Source organism: Bubalus bubalis, chromosome 13, assembly GCF_019923935.1.
Source record: "Bubalus bubalis isolate 160015118507 breed Murrah chromosome 13, NDDB_SH_1, whole genome shotgun sequence".
In the NCBI taxonomy this organism is placed as follows: Eukaryota; Metazoa; Chordata; class Mammalia; order Artiodactyla; family Bovidae; genus Bubalus; species Bubalus bubalis.
Genome location: NC_059169.1, coordinates 16,224,854 through 16,244,198, shown reverse-complemented (window position 1 = coordinate 16,244,198; position 19,345 = coordinate 16,224,854). Strand labels below are relative to the sequence as shown.

Genomic DNA, 19,345 nt, shown 5'->3' with positions numbered 1-19,345 from the left:
GGGCCTTTTAAGACTAACCCAGCCTGTCATATAACCTGGGAAGCAGAGGAAAATCAAAATGAAGGGCTCCACAGAAGCTGAGCCAATGCATTTGCCTTAGGTATGCATTGAAGACTCATTACTAATGCTCTCAGAAGCTCCGAGGTTAGCTTACATCCTTCAGAGTCCATACCCCCGAATTCTGAAGCAATTAAAAGAGGATGTCTCTAACATCTACTTATAGGTAATACTATGCTGCTGCTGCTGCCAAGTTGTGTCAGTCATGTCCGACTCTGTGCGACTCCATGGACTGCAGCCTACCAGGCTCCTCCATCCCTGGGATTTTCCAGGCAAGAGTACTGGAGTGGGTTGCCATTGCCTTCCACATTATGGACTGAATATTATTTATATATACATATTTGGGTACGGGTTTACAGGTATATGTATACATATATGAATCTTTTATTGCCAGCTATTGCAAACCCTCTGTAGAAGTTGCCAGAAGAGGAAAATAGTATCTAAGCAAAAAGTCACTTGAAGAAGGAAACAAATGATTCTGGTGCAATAAACATCTCTTCCTTGAAGCCAACCTCATTTCTTTCTCCTACATGCCCAAGAATTCCAAAAAGCCCAATTCAAGCTACACACATAATTTCCTGGTTGGACTTCAGGCCCATCTGATGGACCACATCAACATAGCCAGTGCTTCTGAACCTCTGTCTCACAGTCACAGAGACAATGATGGGTATATAAAAAAAAGTATATTGACCCAGAAGCAAGTGACTCAAGTCCTGATGCGTCCCAAGTAAGGAGAATCATTATTTTTAAATATTTCCCATTTGGAACATACATACCATTTGGGAAATTCTAACCAAAGTCTATGAATCCACATGAAAATATATATTAAAAATTTTTTTAGATGAAATCTTTCACTTGAGAGAAAATTATGATTTTTCACAATTCATAAAAATTATTTAGTTTGTAGAGAATGACAGCCTATATCTGGAGGGGAAATTCCACTAGCCCAGTATTGTGCTGAGACAGGATTTAGGGCTAAACTTCCTGAATATTATTAACAGGGAGGGTAAGAATCTATACCCACTCTCAATCTTAGTAAAAACTGGGATATACCAAAAACATAAAAGAATGGTGGTAAGAATTAAATGATGTACATTACACTTTATGTCATGTACATAAAGTGTTAACCAGTTCAAACATAACAAACTGAAACCCCAACTCCATCATCACCACCCTCCAGTGTGCTCTGCATGCCAGCAGCCAGGGGAGGAGGGATGAGATATTCATAGATTTATGAGCTTCCCAAATATTAAGAATCTCATGAAGTTGAGCCCTAAGAGACCACTCATTCTAACCACTAGAACAGCTTACTATTATCTACAGACATATCAGAGCAGGTGCTACTTTTCCTAGATGAGGTGATGATGTCACATGTACCAAAGTGACTGTGGCTTTCCTTTGGTCACAGTGAAAATCATTTCGGACGTCTATTTTGTTTGAAGATGCACTTTTAAAATAATATGACCGATAAACTTCATGCCTATTACAATTTTTGTCCTCTCTGTATTATCCTCCCCACTGTAGGCCTTCCAAGGATTGATAAACTTAGGGACATGGCAGTAAGTAACATTTTTTGAGATGGTTCTTTCCTTTTTTAATTTTTTTAAAGAGACATTTCTTTTCTTATTCCATATGTCTTTATCTTTCAAGTTATCCTTTGTCTTAGTGAAGACTTACCGTTTTGACACTACTAAGTATTTATGGGAGACTAAGGGGAAAAGTGATGGACCTCTGAATCAACAAAACCAAACCAGATTATTCAATATAATCCAAAGAGAACAATTTGACAGTTTCTATTTCTTGCACCATGAACCGGTATATTGATACCAGTGGAAGGACAAAATCTAGATTTTGTAAACTCGTGAATCTCAGAAAATTCAACTGGGTCCTCAGGTTGGCATTCTTGTTGGAAGCAAGCAGCCTTGTTAGGATGTCAGGATGACTAAGGCAGAGGACATGTCACCACTACAGAAGGAAGTCTCATGAGCACCTTTCATCCTGCAAAAGGATACTGTGCTGTGAGCAGCTGTTTATGACAAGCCACCCTGGCATCTAAATGAATTGTAAATGAAATATACAAAAAAGCAGCAAAGAAAAGAAAATAATGCTTGTGAAAATGTTAAAGGTCTTGTTTAAAAACCTATCCAAACAAAAAAATTGAAAAATAAGACATTGCTTTATTGCTAGAGGCCATGACAAGTTTTCTCATAACCCAGAAGTTCCACAGTTCTCTAAAACTAGCCAAAAAGCAAAGAAGTGATGGTCACCCCATGCTCTCAAATATCAATTACAAAAGACATTTTATAAGACTTGCCATGAGTCCCAATCTCAAGTATTTCACAGGCTTTATGTAATCTCTTTCTTACATCAACACGATGAAGGATTTTGCTCTCCATTTAAAAGCAGGAAACTGATGCTCAGAGAGGCTTATCGATTTGCCCAAATTCAAACAATTCAGTCATTATGACCCCAAGTCTTTTCTTTTAATTTCTGCCTGATACTATAAAACATATAGAGATGAAATTCACATTTAAAAAATTAATATCTAAATTATATTCCTCTTTTATATATTTGCCCTTCTGTCTGCATTTTCTAGCTGTTGGGTTTCTTGTGGTCATATGTGGCCTCTCCCATGAGGGGACCAGTTCTAGATTCCCAGCTAATTAGGGAATAACAGCCTGCTCAGTTCAGAGAGCAGAATGATCATTCCATTCAATTAAGTCGCTCAGTCATGTCCAACTCTTTGCGACCCCATGAATTGCAGCACGCCAGGCCTCCCTGTCCATCATGAACTCCCGGAGTTCACTCAAACTCACGTCCATCGAGTCCGTGATGCCATCCAAACATCTCATCCTCTGTCATCCCCTTCTCCTGCCCCCAATCTCTCCCAGAATCAGAGTCTTTTCCAATGAGTCAACTCTTCGCATGAGGTGGCCAAAGTATTGGAATTTCAGCTTTAGCATCAGTCCTTCCAAAGAACACCCAGGACTGACCTCCTTTAAAATGGACTGGTTGGATCTCCTTGCAGTCCAAGGGACTCTCAAGAGTCTTCTCCAACACCACAGTTCAAAAGCATCAATTCTTCGGCGCTCAGCCTTCTTCACAGTCCAACTCTCACATCGATACATGACCACTGGAAAAACCATAGCCTTGACTAGATGGACCTTAGTTGGCAAAGTAATGTCTCTGCTTTTGAATATGCTATCTAGGTTGGTCATAACTTTTCTTCCAAGAAGTAAGCATCTTTTAATTTCATGGCTGCAGTCACCATCTGCAGTGATTTTGGAACCCCAAAGAATAAAGTGTGACACTGTTTCCACTGTTTCCCATCTATTTCCCATGAAGTGATGGGACCAGATGCCATGATCTTTGATTTCTAAATGTTGAGTTTTAAGCCAACTTTTTCACTCTCCTCTTTCACCTTCATCAAGAGGCTTTTTAGTTCCTCTTCACTTTCTGCCATAAGGGTGGTGTCCTCTACATATCTGAGGTTATTGATATTTCTCCCAGCAATCTTGATTCCAGCTTGTACTTCTTCCAGCCCAGCCTTTCTCATGATGTACTCTGCATAGAAGTTAAATAATCAGGGTGACAATATACAGCCTTGACGTACTCCTTTTCCTATTTGGAACCAGTCTGTTGTTCCATGTCCAGTTCTAATGATCATTAAAAGATCCTAAAAGTGCTTGCTAGGCTCCCTGGTGACTCAGTGGTAAAGAATCTGCCTGCCAATGCAGGAGATGCAGGTTTGATCACTGGATCGGGAAGATCCTACGGAGAAGGAAACAGCAACCCATTCCAGTATTCTTGCCTGGGAAACCCCTGGACAGAGGAGCCTGGAGGGCTACAGTCCATGGGGTTACAAATTGTTGAACACAACTTAGCGACTAAGCAGCAACAGCTACAGAGCATTCTGTTCATAGGTTTTCAGGCACTCTGTCTACCAGATCTAATCCCTTGAATCTGTTCGTCACCTCCATTGTATAACCGTAAAGGATTTGATTTAGGTCAAACATGAATGGCCTATTGGTTTTCCCAACTTTCTTCAGTTTAAGCCTGAATTTTGCAATAAGGAGCTGATGATCAGAGCCACAGTTAGTTTCAGGTCTTGTTCTTGCTAACCATATAGAGCTTCTCCATCTTTGGCTGAAAAGGACATAATCAATCTGATTTCAGTATTGATCATTCCATGATGTCCACGTGTAGAACGGTCCCCTGCTTAGCCAGAAGAGGGTGTTTGCTACAACCAGTGTATTCTCTTGACAAAACTCATTTAGCCTTTTCCCTGCTTCATTTTGCACACTAAAGGCCAAACTTGCCTATTACTCCAGGTATCTCTTGATTTCGTACTTTTACACTCCAATTCCCTATAATGAATAGGATATCTTTTTTGGTATTAGTTTTAGAAGGTGTTGTAGGTCTTCATAGAACCATTCAACTTCAGCTTCTCTGGCATCAGTAATTGGGGCATAGACTTGTATTACTGTGAAGTGGAATGGTTTGCTTTGAAAGTGAACCAAGTTCGTTCTGTTGTTTTTGAGTTTGCACCCAAGTACCGCATTTCAGACTCTTTTGTTGACTATGAGAGCTACTCCATTCCTTCTAAGGGATTCTTGCCTACAGAAATAGGTACAATGGGCATCTGAATTAAATTCACCTATTCCCTTGAATTTTAGTTCACTGATTCCTAAGATGCTTATGTTCATTCTTGCCATCCTCCTGATTGACCACATCAAATTTACCTTGATTCTTGGACCTAAAATTCCAGGTTCCTATGCAATATTGTTCTTTTTAGCACTGGACTTTGCTTCCACCAGCAGACACTTCCACAACTGAGCATCATTTCTTCTTCAGCCCAAGTGCTTCATTCTTTCTGCAATTGCCCTCCACTCTTCCCCAGTAGCATACTGGAGACCTTCTAACCTGGAGGACTCATCTTCTGGTATCATATCTTTTTGCCTTTTCATACTATTCATGGGGTTCTCATGGCAAGAATACTGGAGTGGTTTGTCATTTCCTCCACCAGTGGACCACGTTTTGTCAGAACTCTCCACTATGACCTGTGCATATTAGTTGGCCCTGCATGACATGGCACACAGCTTCATTGAGTTACACAAGCCCTTCACCACAGTGAGGCTGTGATCCATGAAAGGGAAAAGGGAATGAAGTTATTTAAGCTCAGCCAAGTTGTTGATTTTTCTGTTGTTGTTGTTGTTTTCTCTTCCTGAATGAGGGGTGTGTGAGGAAGAGAGGTTTTGGAATTCAATTTTCCTCAACAAATTACAGCATTTTGCTGAGGGCAGCTGTGTTCAAATTCTCATACTCAAAGCAGTCCCAATTTTTTTTTTTAATTTAATAAGCTATTTTTTTGGTATTTTTAAATTTATTTATTTTTAATTGAAGGATAATTAAAATGCCTAACTCTAACTTCCACATCTTACTTTCATTTTCACTTTTTTAACTAGTAGGAAGATTTCTAGGAGGTGATAATTTCAGTGACAAGAACTGTACATAACTGAGACTCCTTAGTCAATGTTATTTGGAACCTTGGGAAATTGCATGAAAATTACATTAATTTGAAATATTTAGTGCACAATGGTCAATTTTGAAAACCACTGTTTTTATTCTGTGAGTCTACAAAAGAATGTGTCCATTAAAATCTTCAAGAATTACAAACCTAGAATCTCTGTAATACAAACACATGAAAAGGTATTTATGGGTCTGGAAACTGTGTCTGACAATAACTTTAATGCAACATAATGCCAGTGTCATCAGACAATTTTCCTCACTTAAAAACACATATGGTGTTTTAAAAGTAAGCACCCATCACTTAGTGCTCAACATGCATTTAGATGTTATGCAAAGAATAACATTAAAACAATTTTATTTCATCTTCCCCACATTTATGGAGTTGGCATTACTTTCTCTATTTTACTGAGAGGAGACTGGCTTTGTGGGGCAGAGACAGGAAGAGGGAGAGCTGGGATTCAAGCTTGGAAAGGGAGACTGCAGGGCTCCCCACTGTACTTGAAAGCTTTTGCCATCATAAATGATTACCAGGTGGAATCATAAGACATAAATTGATTTTTATGCTGCTTTTCCTTCATCCTTTTTGAAATGGTAAACAGCTCCAATTTGCCCAACCACTCATATAACGTGGCTGAACAGGCAACATATCTGGTATCTGTAAGAGTCAGTGTACAGGATGGTGTATACACGCATGATCGCCCTCTGTTGCGATATGGTCTCTGAGTGACATCGTCTGAGTAGATGTTCTGTCCTGAAGTGTGTAGACCCACTACTCAGAACCCAGGTTTTCATTAGCCACACTTGGCATCACTATTACAAAATATTAAATAAATTATCTGAGATATCATTTAAGGGAAAGAGAAGGAATTAAATGAGGAAAAGTATATGAAATGGACTCTTTAGAAGTAATAAAAATAAAAATGATCAAGAATCTTCCAAGGTTTATCAAATACACCAAGGACAAGCAGAATCATCAAAAATGAGTTTGGAAACTCTTGGCATGAACTATATCCTTTAAAACAAAACTGAACAACTCCTTTCCAGCCCCTTCCCTTCCCCCTCTCAGCTGGTGATAGAAACACTGGTTCCCACACAGGAACCAGCAGCACCTCCAGCCCCAGCATCCACAGCAGCAGCCTTTCCTACTCATCTGGGATCAAAGGTCACCTCCTAGAAGCTTTGCCACCTCCTGGACCAGGCTCCCTAACTGCCTCCAGCCTCCACACCCAATTTGCCTTCCAGGACTTCCTCCACAGGGCTCCCACAATTAGGATTCCCAAGGAGCAAGGGGTAAGTTTCTGGATGTCTTCCTTCTCTGGGGGAGCTGGAGGAGACCCATGAGGGGAGGGCTTCATGCCTGAGTCACCTCTGTACCTCAGGGCCTCAACTCTAACCCCTGTTTGTTTAAGGGAAGGAGGGAGAGAGGGAAATACCACCCACCACCTCACACACCCCGCCAACTCATAAACTATACACCCCGACAACCAGCAACATCCCCTCAGACCCTACATTCCAGATGGGCCTCTCTCCTGCTTCAGTCAAACTCCTTCCAGGACTACCCTGTCTTCACCTCAACTCCCTTCACACCTCCTGGATTCTCAGCCCTTTGCACTCTGGCCTCCTCACATCTGAAACCTGTTTCTCGGGTCACCGACATCTCCTGATTCCAAATCAACCAACAACTTTCCATGGACTCACCTTCTCATTTGCATTGAGCAGACCTGTCCTTCCTTGATTCGACAACCTACCTCCTTCTTTCTCGCTCCCTGTTCACCGTGAGTCTCCTCTCCTCCCTCTTCTCTCTCTACTTACTCTCTGATATCGAGTCTTCTTATCTTGGCCCCTAAAAATGCTTCCCTTTCTCTGGGCTATCTTGTCATCCTCACAGATTCAGCTACTACAGCTCAGTGAAGGGTACACAGGCTCCATGCTCGTCCTAGATCTCCCACTCAAACACCAGATTCTTACTTCCAATGACCTGCAAGACATCTTCAACTTCAAGATAATTGAACTACAAGTGGCAGAGCTGGGATTGCAAATCAGTAAGACTAGACTTTTCTCTCCTTTTTAATGAGAATGTTTCCTACCTATCTATCCCTGTCTCTATCTGTTATGCAAAAATATGTGACAATTCTGATATGACCAGTAACTAACCACGAGCTAAGTACATGGCCAAAATCCAACCTTGGCCTGCCTTGCCATAGCAAAGAAACAGAACCTTTTGCAAAATCTTTTCAAAGTAATTCATAATCACTGTTAAAATGTGACACTGCTTTTAGGAAAAAAATGTTTCTGGGAATAAATTACATAGTTAAACCCAGCATGGCACATTTATATAATAAGTTTGCAAAATAGAAAACAATCAGACATCTTTGCAGTACAAGTCCTCTGCCTCTGCCTCTCAGCTTTGTTCACATTGGTAACAGTGGAAGCCTTGCCCACAGGCTATGCTGTCTGCACTGAGAAGTTCACTGCTGCATTTCTATGTGCAGTCTTTCATAATCCATTTAATTTCCAAAATTAACACTTGGGAAGAAAAGGAAAACTCCCCGCAAACTTAATCACTGAAAAGTAAACAGAATTAAATAACAGAAAAAAACAGCCCATGTGAGCAACGATACTAAATGAGATAAGAGCGGAGATGACACAACATCATTCTTTAGAACCTCAAGTTCACAGACAAAACAGAGGCTAGATAGAAGGTATTCCATAGGTCTCTCTCTCTCTCCCCCCTTTCTTTAAGAGCTCTCAAGGCAGAGCAATCAACCCTTGAAAAGAAAAAAGCCTATAAAAACAAAGGACATTTTCTGAGATGACTTTGATCCCGGAATCAAATTACTGGCTTAAAGACTTTGTACCCTCAATAACTGCTCTCTGTCGTCCTTGTTGGACCTCCCAGGTGGCTCAGTGGTAAAGAATTCACCTGCCAATAAAGGAAACACAGGTTTGATCCCTGGGTCAGGAAGATCCCATAGGCAATGGCAACCCACTGGGGTACCCTTGCCTTAGAAATCCCATGGACAGGGGAGCCTGCAGGGCTGTAGTCCATGGGGTCACAAAAGAGTTGGACACAACTTAGTGACTAAACAGCAACATTGTCCTTGTTAAAGTATTATTTTCAACTAATTTTTACCAATCTTTTCTTTGTAAGTAACCACATATAGCTTTATCCAAACAAAACCATGCAGTAAACATGTGCCCTCTGTGGTAATACAATGCATCGTGCTGGTGCTCAGTCATGTCCGAGTCCCTGAAACACCATAGACTGCAGCCTGACAGGCTCCTCTGTCCATGAGATTTTCCAGGCAAGAATACTGGAGTGGGTTGCCATTTCCTTCTCCAGGGGGATCTTCTTCACCCAAGGACTGAACTCTTGTCTCTTGAGTTTCCTGTATCTGCAGGAAACTTCTTTACCACTGAGCCCCCTGGGAAGGCTGATACAATGCATAATTTAGTTTATCAAGGCTATCTTTCTGTGACAGATGATTGTCTCTCTGTTATGAAATGTGCTCACAGTAAAGGGAATCCACACCAGACACCTGGAAGGCAGAGGGAGAACCACTTACCCAGCATGTCGCTGCTTCAGACCAACCTTGAGGTGACTGTGTAGCCACTCCTGCCCAGGTGTTACTCATGTTAACTCAGCCTCCCCATCACAGCCACACCTCTTGCTTACAAACACAGCCTCTGACTCAAGATAACAGGACACATCACCAGTTTGAAAGGCCCACCCTTAGCCCCTGTGAAAAGGCCTTGAGAAACAGGCACCTGCTTTTCCCTGTGAGAGCTCTGACAGGACTGCTACGTTACCTGGATGAAATCAAGAAATGTCAAGGGCAGTAAGTCATCCATTTGACCTATATCTTTCGAAAAACGATTTAAAATTCTTCCTGTAAGAACAAGATATAAAAAATTACTCATTTCTTCAGGCAGGAGCTTTAAGAGAAACAATTCATGAAATAATCAAAACAATATTTTTTAAAACATATGTATTTAGGGGCTTCCCTTGGTGGTACAGAGGATAAGAATCTGCCTGCCAATGCAGGGAGATTCCTAGGTTTAATCCCCTGGTTGGGAAGATCATCTGGAGACTAAAATGACTACCCACTCCAGTATTCTTGCCTGCAAAATCCCATGGACAGAGGAGCCTAGCGAGCTACAGTCCATGGGGACACAAAAGGGTCAGATATGACTTAGCGACTAAACAACACCAGCAAATTTAACATATTACAAATTCACATAAAATGAAATAAGGCGATGTAAGTGGTAAAAAGAAAGAGAAACTAGGATGACACCTAAAGAGAAACAAAAATATCACCAAATGTCAGTGGTGGGGAGTTGAAATTGAGCCCTGATTTTCAAAAGAATGGGGAAATCTTGTGGCAGTACTGGAAAGGGTTGGTGGATTTTAGAATGTTCCCTCATTTTAGATCTCTTATCTAAGACTCACTCCAAGTGCTAAGTCAGTAATAAACACCTGCAAAATATTTAAGTCAATCCTGATTGTTATACTAATTTTGCTTTAGTTATCAAAATTAATTTTGGCATGATACTTTTTAAATAAACATAACTTCTCTGTAATTTTTTTTTCCCTCCAGATGGTTCACATCCCCTCACATTTTGGGAAATTGTGGATTCCAGCCATTTCCAAGTGTGAGTTTAATACTGGGGTAGTAAGCCATTATTTTCAGAGGTGTACCAGGTGTGACAAACACAGATTTGTGAATAAGCATCTAAGAAGACCAGAGGGATGTAGGCAGGACAACAGAAATATTACTAAATGACTAAGGATCACTTTTTTTTTATTTTATTTTATTTTTAAACTTTACATAATTGTATTAGTTTTGCCAAATATCAAAATGAATCCGCCACAGGTATACATGTGTGCCCCACCCTGAACCCTCCTCCCTCCTCCCTCCTCCCTCCCCATACCATCCCTCTGGGTCGTCCCAGTGCACTAGCCCCAAGCATCCAGTAAGGATCACTTTTAATCGTTGATTTTATTTCCCTTCTCAGAATCCACAACAACAGTATATCCTAAAGGCAGTAAAATTAGACTATGATAACTAATTTCTAGTAAATATTTGGTGTGAACTAAAAATGCCACCTGTCACATCAGTAAACAAAGGATGCTGCAGCCATCAGGACTCTGCAGACACCCCTGCAAGGCTGGTGCACCCTGAGAAGACTCAGGATGAGAAAGCTCAGGACACTGGCCCCAGATAACGGAGATGCAGATCAGAGGAACTGTAACAGGAGGAGCCGGTTTTGACTGCATGTTGGATCTCTTTGACTTTAGCTTTTGCTACTCGTTGCTTTTATTGGGAAATCCTACTTCTCTGCCTAAATGTTAAACTAAAGTGGCTTTTTTCTGCTCACAGAGAGACAGTCTGACCTTGGCCACTTGTGAATGGCTGCAGAAAAGAAGAAATGAACACATCCCTCTCCAGTTTTGCAAGATAAATGGCCTTTTGACTTGACTTCATTGCCTGCTCTCCTCTTTGTTCTATAAAAGAAGCTGGCATCCAGACCCCAATAAGATTGTTATTTTGAGACATTAGTTTGCCATCTTCTCAGCCTGCCAGCTTTCCAAATAGAGTTATTATTCCTTGCCTCTGCACCTTGTCTGTAAAACTTAATGGGCTGTCATGAGCCAAGCAGAACAAGCTTGAACTCAGTAACAAGTAACACTACTATATGTGGTTTTCTCTTCATGACAAAACACACCAGAAACAAAGTCCACCATAAATAATCTATTGCAAATTCCACTTCTGAAAATAATCACAGGAAAGGGTTCAATTTAATATACCCACCACTAAAAGAGTAATTAATTTATGGCCCCTAAACCTTTTGCACAAACTAGGTCGATCTTTGCAGTACTCATTTGGGCTTCTATTTTCTTGAAGGAATGAAGTCATGTTAATAGACACAGGAGGGGAGACAAGATATGCCCTAGTGTGCTAGCTGCTCTAGGATTAGTAACCTTGAAGATTTAAACTTCATCCCAAATCCTTGAATAATAAATAAGTCAGCATCTGGAGATACCCACAGGTCTTGAATACCGAAGAGTCTGGTTAACTGTGGTCATGAGCACTCAAAGGCTTTGAGAACAGAAATCCAGTCCCACTTGATACTCCCAACTTCATGACTGTAGTTTTCAAATTAACTGACAAAAGTGGAGCAACTTCACAACCATAAAAGCACAGACTCCTCCAATCATTTCCTCATTACAGCTTCATAATAAGATGAGATCTGTGTGGCCCTGCGCAGTTTATTATCCTATGCTCTGCTTCTGCCTGGATCAAACAACATGTGCTGAGTAAATCTACACATGATGCTGACCTCAACAGTCTTATTTAATTATCATAAGAGTCTTGTGGAACAGGAAAGAGCAGCAGTTACTTCCATTTCACAGGAGCCAAAGTTCACAGACACCATGTCATCATCCTCACTAAGGTTCCTTAGGCACTGCCCATGTGCTAAGTGTTGTGAATGTATTAACCTTTTTAATGCCCACAGTACTGAGATATTCAAAAGTGTGTGAATCAGTCAGTTCAATTCAGTCTCTCAGTTGTAGCTGGCTTTTTGCAACTCTATGGACTGCAGCACGCCAGCCTCCCTGTCCATCACCAACTCCCAGAGCTTGCTCAAACTCATGTCGATTGAGTCGGTGATAATATCCAACCATCTCATCCTCTGTCGTCCCCCTCTCCTCCCGCCTTCAATCTTTACCAACATCAGGGTCTTTTCAAATGAGTCAGCTCTTCACATCAGGTGGCCAAAGTATTGGGGCTTCAGCATCAGTCCTTCCAATGAATATTCAGGACTGATTTCCTTTAGGATGGACTGGTTGGATCTCCTTGCAGACCAAGGGACACTCAAGAGTCTTTTCCAACACCACAGTTCAAAAGCATCAAGTCTTCAGCACTAGCTTTCCTATGATCCAACTCTCACATCCATTCATGACTACTAGAAAAACCATAGCTTTGACCAGATGGACTTTTGTCAGCAAAGTAATGTCTATGCTTTTTAATATGCTGTCTAGATTGGTCATAGCTTTTCTTCAAAGGAGCAAGCGTCTTTTAATTTCATGGCCACAGTCACCATCTGCAGTGATTTTGGAGCCCAAGAAAACAAAGTCTCTCACTGTTTCCACTGTTTCCCCACTTATGTGCCATGAAGTGATGGGACCAGATGTCACAATCTTAGTTTTCTGAATGTTGAGTTTTAACCCAGCTGTTTCACTGTCCTCTTTCACTTTCATCAAGAGGCTCCTCAGTTCCTCTTTGCTTTCCGCCATAAGGGTGGTGTCATCTGTATATCTAAGGTTATTGATATTTCTCCTGGCAATCTTGATTCTGGCTTGAGCTTCATCCAGCCCAGGATTTCACATGATGTACTCTGCATATAAGTTAAATAAGCAGGGTGACAATATACAGCCTTGACGTACTCCTTTCTGAACTTGGAACCTGTCCATTGTTTCATGTCCAGGTCTAAATGTTGCTTCTTGATCTGCATACAGATTTCTTAGGAGGCAGGTCAGGTGGCCTGGTAATCCCATCTCTTTCAGAATTTTCCAGAGTTTATTGTGATCCACACAGTCGAAGGCCTTGGCATAGTCAATAAAGCAGAAGTAGATATTTTTCTGGAACTCTCTTGCCTTTTTGATGATCCAACAGATGTTGGCAGCTTGATCTCTGGTTCCTCTGCCTTTTCTAAAACTAGCTTGAATATCTGGAAGTTCTCAATTCAGGTACTGTTGAAGCATCACTTGGAGAATTTTGAGCATTATTTGCTAGCATGAGAGATGAGTGCAATTGTGCAATAGTTTGAACATTCTTTAGCATTGCCTTTCTTTGGGATTGGAATGAAAACTGACTTTTTCCAGTCCTGTGGCCACTTGCATAGTTTTCCAAATTTGCTGGCACACTGAGTGCAGCACTTTAACAGGAGCATCTTTTAGAATTTGAAGTAATTCAGCTAACTCCATCAACTGCACTAGCTTTTTTGTAGTGATGCTTCCTAACACCCATCTGACTTCAGACTCCAGGAAGTCTGGCTCTAGGTGAGTGATCACACCATCATGGTTATCTGGGTCATGAAGGTCTTTTTGTATAGTTCTTCTATGTATTCTTGCCACCTTTTCTTAATATCTTCTGCTTCTGTTAGGTCCATACCATTTCTGTCCTTTATTGTGCCCATCTTTGCTTGAAATGTTCCCTTGGTATTTCTAATTTTCTTGAAGCAACCTCTAGTCTTTGCTAGTGTGTTAACAGTATCCTCATATTTTACAGGTTAGAAAATTGAGACACAGAGAAATGAAATAACTAGCACAAACATAAAGATTAAAGTAACTATAACTGGCTACTACTATTAGTAATTAGCAACAGGACTGAACCGAGACAGCTGGTTCTAGAATCCATAATTATAACCATGGCACCATCCTGCCTGGAGATTTGCCTGCCCAGTAGTATCTACCTGCTTTATCCTTGGTCACACAGCTAGTTGATGACCAGGCTGAGCTTATTCCTATCCTCCCTCCAGCCCTCATTCCTGCCTGTCCCAGAAACAATCCCTGATTGACAGGTCCTGTCAATCATCACTTGCAAAAAAACAAAGCCACCTTGGGCCTCAGCACAAGTCTAACCACCTGAACAGCGTGGGCATGTCCACTGATGAACTAACCCTTCAGAGGAACCCAGGTCAGGAGGGTACTCTCTGAAGAAAGACAGGTCAAAGGCCTCATGGTAGAGGAAGCAACCACTAGGAAACCTTCAGGGACACTCTTCCTTAACACTGAAGATCCACCTGCCACATACCACAAGACCGCTTAAATATAACCAAAAGTCCATTGCAAAACTAGAGAGCAGATTTTATTGAGGAGGATGTATACATTTAACTGATCTTGTGTTTTAACTAATTTTCCATTACCATTTAGGTAAACCTCAAGGTATTAACGCATGTCAGAGCTCTGTGGTCCCAGAAACGAATGGGCAATGAAACAAAGACACACACAGCCTGTCTCCTTTACAGATGTTCCTGGAAGAAGGTCCTTCTTAACACCATGTAAGCTTAACACCATGTAACACAGCCAACATTCCAACAACCTGTCAAAAACATTTCAACATGTTTTCATTATCTGTTGGATGTTTCATATGCCACACAACAAATGGGCTCTTAAACCATCCTGCAAAATAAACATTCATTTATCTTTACTGCTGCTGCTACTGCTAAGTCACTTCAGTCGTGTCTGACTCTGTGCGACCCCATAGATGGCAGCCCATCAGGCTCCCCTGTCCCTGGGATTCTCCAGGCAAGAACACTGGAGTGGGTTGCCATTTCCTTCTCCAAATTAGCAGTTTAGGACTCATCTAACATTTCTATTATACTTCTTCAACAGAACCCAAGATGAACCACTAGTAAAACAGATTATAAGATTATTTGGATATTGGATGAATTGATCTGCTGAACTCTAGAATTCACAGAAGGAATTAAAACTTCTAATTTGTTTTTTAACAAATAAAATTCTGCACTGTGCTAATCTCATTTTGCATATAATTTAGCAAATGGCTATTAAGGCTTTATTGTAAGGGATTACAAAAAAAAAGTCCTATTGTGCACCATGTAAGATACAGAAAATAATGATTCACAAATAACTAACGAACAACTAAGGGAATCATGGTTTTTCCTTTCATTATAGACTTCTCAAAATCAAAATGTTTTCAAATTAAAGTTATATTAAGAGTTTATGGAAAATCACATCCCTAGCTTAAGAACTTAAAGGTCTTTCTATTTTAAAAAGGAATGGATGATTATAACTATAGCTTTTTAAAATGTTGCTTTGGAGAAAAGTCTTGATTCTTTGTTTCATTCTTTCTAGTAGCTTTTTCTTTGCCTGCTTACTATAAAATAAAGCACTGTTAGTCTGAGGACAATTTCTGATTCAGTTACAGATACACATAAATTGCAAGAAAAGCTCATACACTCCTATATTCAGATTTCCTCTGGTAGGAAAAAATAGCTATGAAATTTTTATATAAAACTAATCAACATGCACAGTGATTTTTGTCCTAGCATCTCTTCCATTTTCAACTATCAAACATAATTAGGCATTAAAAGTGTTAAGACATAGAAAAACTTGGTGTCTGACTTACCTATCGGATTTCTATTGAAGAACAATACCGGAGCTCTCAAAATGGACTCCAACATTTTGTTGTGCAAAGTTTGTGAAGAATTAACAAGGACATAGAATATCAACAGAGATCTTGTGATGCCAAAAAGGATGGTAGATACAATTAACCCTGAAATAAAGAAACATCACTCAGCACAAGATCTCTGCCTTATACTCAATGATGCTAAAGCATGGTAGGCAGTTTATAAAGATACCGTGTATTGCATTCTATAAGTAAAATTTATACAGAAATTTACATATATAGAATATAGAATCAATAAATTTATATATATACATGATTGTGTAAGAGCTCAATGCTTTCACAAAATATAAAGAACAATATAAAAAACACCATTTTCTTCTCATGAAATAGAAACAACACAGAGGAGGGTGGAAATTGTGTAAACTGCAGGCGCATTCTAGGTTTTCCTAATTCAATTAAAAGTTCTAATAAAAACTCAGGAGAAAAAAGATAATTAATTCAAGTTGAGTTATTTCAAATCCTAAAAGATGATGCTGTGAAAGTGCTGCACTCAATATGCCAGAAAATTTGGAAATCTCGGCGGTGGCCACAGGACTGGAGAAGGTCAGTTTTCATTCCAATCCCTAAGAAAGGCAATGACAAAGAATGCTCAAACTACCACACACTCTCATCTCACATGCTTGTAAAGTTATGCTCAAAATTCTCCAAGCCAGGCTTCAGCAATACATGAACCATAAACTTCCAGATGTTCAAACTGGTTTTGGAAAAGGCAGAGAAACCAGAGATCAAATTGCCAAGCCCGCGGAATCATTGAAAAAGCAAGAGAGTTCCAGAAAAACATATATTTCTGCTTTATTGACTATGCCAAGGCCTTTGACTTTATGGATCACAATAAACTCTGGAAAATTCTGAAAGAGATAGGAATAAAAGACCACCTGACCTGCCTCCTGAGAAATCTGTATGCAGCTCAGGAAGCAACAGTTAAAACTGGGCATGGAACAACAGACTGGTTCCAAATAGGAAAAGGAGTACGTCAAGGCTATATATTGTCACCTTGCTTATTTAACATATATGCAGAGTACATCATGAGAAATGCTGGGCTGGATGAAGCATAAGCTGGAATCAAGATTGCCAGGAGAAATAGCAATAACCTCAGATATGCAGATGACACCATCCTTATGGCAGAAAGTGAAGAACTAGAGCCTCTCTGATGAAAGTGAAAGAGGAGAGTGAAAAAGTTGGCTTAAAGCTCAACATTCAGAAAATGAAAATCATGGCATCCGGTCCTATCACTTCACGGCAAATAGATGGGGAAACAGTGGAAATAGTGGCAGACTTTATTTATTGGGGGCCTCAAAAATCACTGCAGATGGTGACTGCAGCCACAAAATAAAAAGACACATACTCCTTGAAAGAAAAGTAATGACAAATCCAGACAGCATATTGAAAGAGACATTACTCGGCCAACAAAGGTCCGTCTAATTAAGGCTATGGTTTTCCCAGTGGTCATGTATGGATGTGAGAGTTGGACCATAGGAAAGCTAGCACCAAAGACTCAATGCTTTTGAACTCTGATGTTGGAGAAGACTCTTGAGAGTCCCTTGGACTGCAAGGAGATCCAACCAGTCCGTCCTGAAGGATATCAGTCCTGAATATTCATTTGAAGGACTGATGCTGAAGCTGAAGCTCCAATGCTTTGGCCACCTGATGTGAAGAGCTGACTCATTTGAAAAGACCCTGATATTGGGAAAGATTGAAGGTGGAAGGAGAAGCGTATAAGAGAGGATGAGGATTCATTTTGATGTTTGGCAAAACTAATACAATTATGTAAAATTTTAAAATAAAATAAAATTAAAAAAAAAAAGAGAGGATGAGATGGTTAGATGCCATCACCGACTCAATGGACATGAGTTTGAGTAAACTCCAGGAGTTGGTGATGCTGAAGGGCCTGATGTTGGAAGGCCTGACATGCTACAGTCCATTGGGTCCCACAGAATTGGACACAACTGAGAGACTGAACTAAACTGATAAAAAGTAGTTGATCTTCCTTTCCCCTCATTTCAAATATCACTACTTACAGTATGTCCCATGATCTAAAACTCTGGTATGCTTTGGAGCCAACACACAAATTAACAGGGAACAAGAGAAAAGACTTAGCATTTCCTTGTAAACATCTAATTACAAGTAAGTGTCTATGTACTTTCATGTAAAGTTGCTACTTGAGAACCTACTGTATAGCACAGAGAAGTCTATTCAGTGCTCTGTGGTGACCGAAGTGGGAAAGAAATCAAAAAATGGGAGGATATAACTGGTTCACTTTCCTGAACAGCAGAAAGTAACACAACATGGTTATGCTACAACTATACTGTAATAAAAATTAGTAAAACTTTTAAAAATAAATAATGAAGTAGTTACTTCTATGCCCAAGTAGCTTTAAAGAGTATGAAAAGATCATGTTAAGTTGTAAGTGGACCATCCCTTAAACAACTGAATTGGAAGGAACTACAAATTAGATTTTGACATGAGGTAATTAAGTTAACTAATCTCTCACTAAGAGATTTATAGAAACATAAAGCATTTGTAAATAAATATCATCATTTAAAGGTATGTCTTTTCTTTTTTTTATTTTATTTTTAAACTTTACAAAATTGTATTAATTTTGCCAAATATCAAAATGAATCTGCCACGGGTATACATGTGTGCCCCATCCTGAACCCTCCTCCCTCCTCCCTCCCCATACCATCCCTCTGGGTAGTCCCAGTGCACTAGCCCCAAGCATCCAGTATCGTGCATCGAAGCTGGACTGGCAACTCATTTCATACATGATATTTTACATGTTTCAATGCCATTCTCCCAAATCTTCCCACCCTTTCCCTCTCCCACAGAGTCCATAAGACTGTTCTATACATCAGTATCTCTTTTGCTGTCTCATACACAGGGTTATTGTTACCATCTTTCTAAATTCCATATATATGCGTTAGTATACTGTACTGGTGTTTTTCTTTCTGGCTTACTTCACTCTGTATAATACGCTCCAGTTTCATCCACCTCATTAGAACTGATTCAAATGTATTCTTTTTAATGGCTGAGTAATACTCCATTGTGTATATGTTCCATAGCTTTCTTATCCATTCATCTGCTGATGGACATCTAGGCTGCTTCCATGTCCTGGCTATTATAAACAGTGCTGCAATGAACATTGGGGTACATGAGTCTCTTTCCCTTCTGGTTTCCTCAGTGTGTATGCCCAGCAGTGGGATTGCTGGATCATAAGGCAGTTCTATTTCCAGTTTTTTAAGGAATCTCCACACTGTTCTGCATAGTGGCTGTACTAGTTTGCATTCCCACCAACAGTGTAAGAGGGTTCCCTTTTCTCCACACCCTCTCCAGCATTTATTGCTTGTAGACTTTTGGATCGCAGCCATTCTGACTGGTGTGAAATGGTACCTCATAGTGGTTTTGATTTACATTTCTCTGATAATGAGTAATAGAAAGCCCAGAGATAAATCCATGCACATATGGACACCTTATCTTTGACAAAGGAGGCAAGAATATACAATGGATTAAAGACAGTCTTTTTAACAAGTGGTGCTGGGAAATCTGGT

The 19,345-nt window shown here is 40.1% G+C and overlaps 1 protein-coding gene across 6 annotated transcripts in view; it reads right to left on the bottom strand.

Annotated features, from left to right (window-relative positions):
* LOC102392665 (ATP-binding cassette sub-family C member 4) overlaps positions 1-19,345 on the bottom strand; it is a 428,577-nt gene that overhangs the window by 342,926 nt on the left and 66,306 nt on the right. For 4 of the 6 annotated variants that reach the window (XM_045162433.1, XM_045162432.1, XM_045162435.1 and 1 more), the window contains exons 19-20: positions 15,741-15,887; positions 9,397-9,476 (exon numbers count right to left, since the gene is read on the bottom strand). In XM_045162433.1, the coding sequence (XP_045018368.1) occupies positions 9,397-9,476; positions 15,741-15,887 (227 nt within the window). Of the gene's footprint in view, positions 1-9,396; positions 9,477-14,437; positions 14,694-15,740; positions 15,888-19,345 lie in introns of those variants that run through there. The other 2 variants (XM_045162437.1, XM_045162436.1) reach the window with 2 other exon arrangements.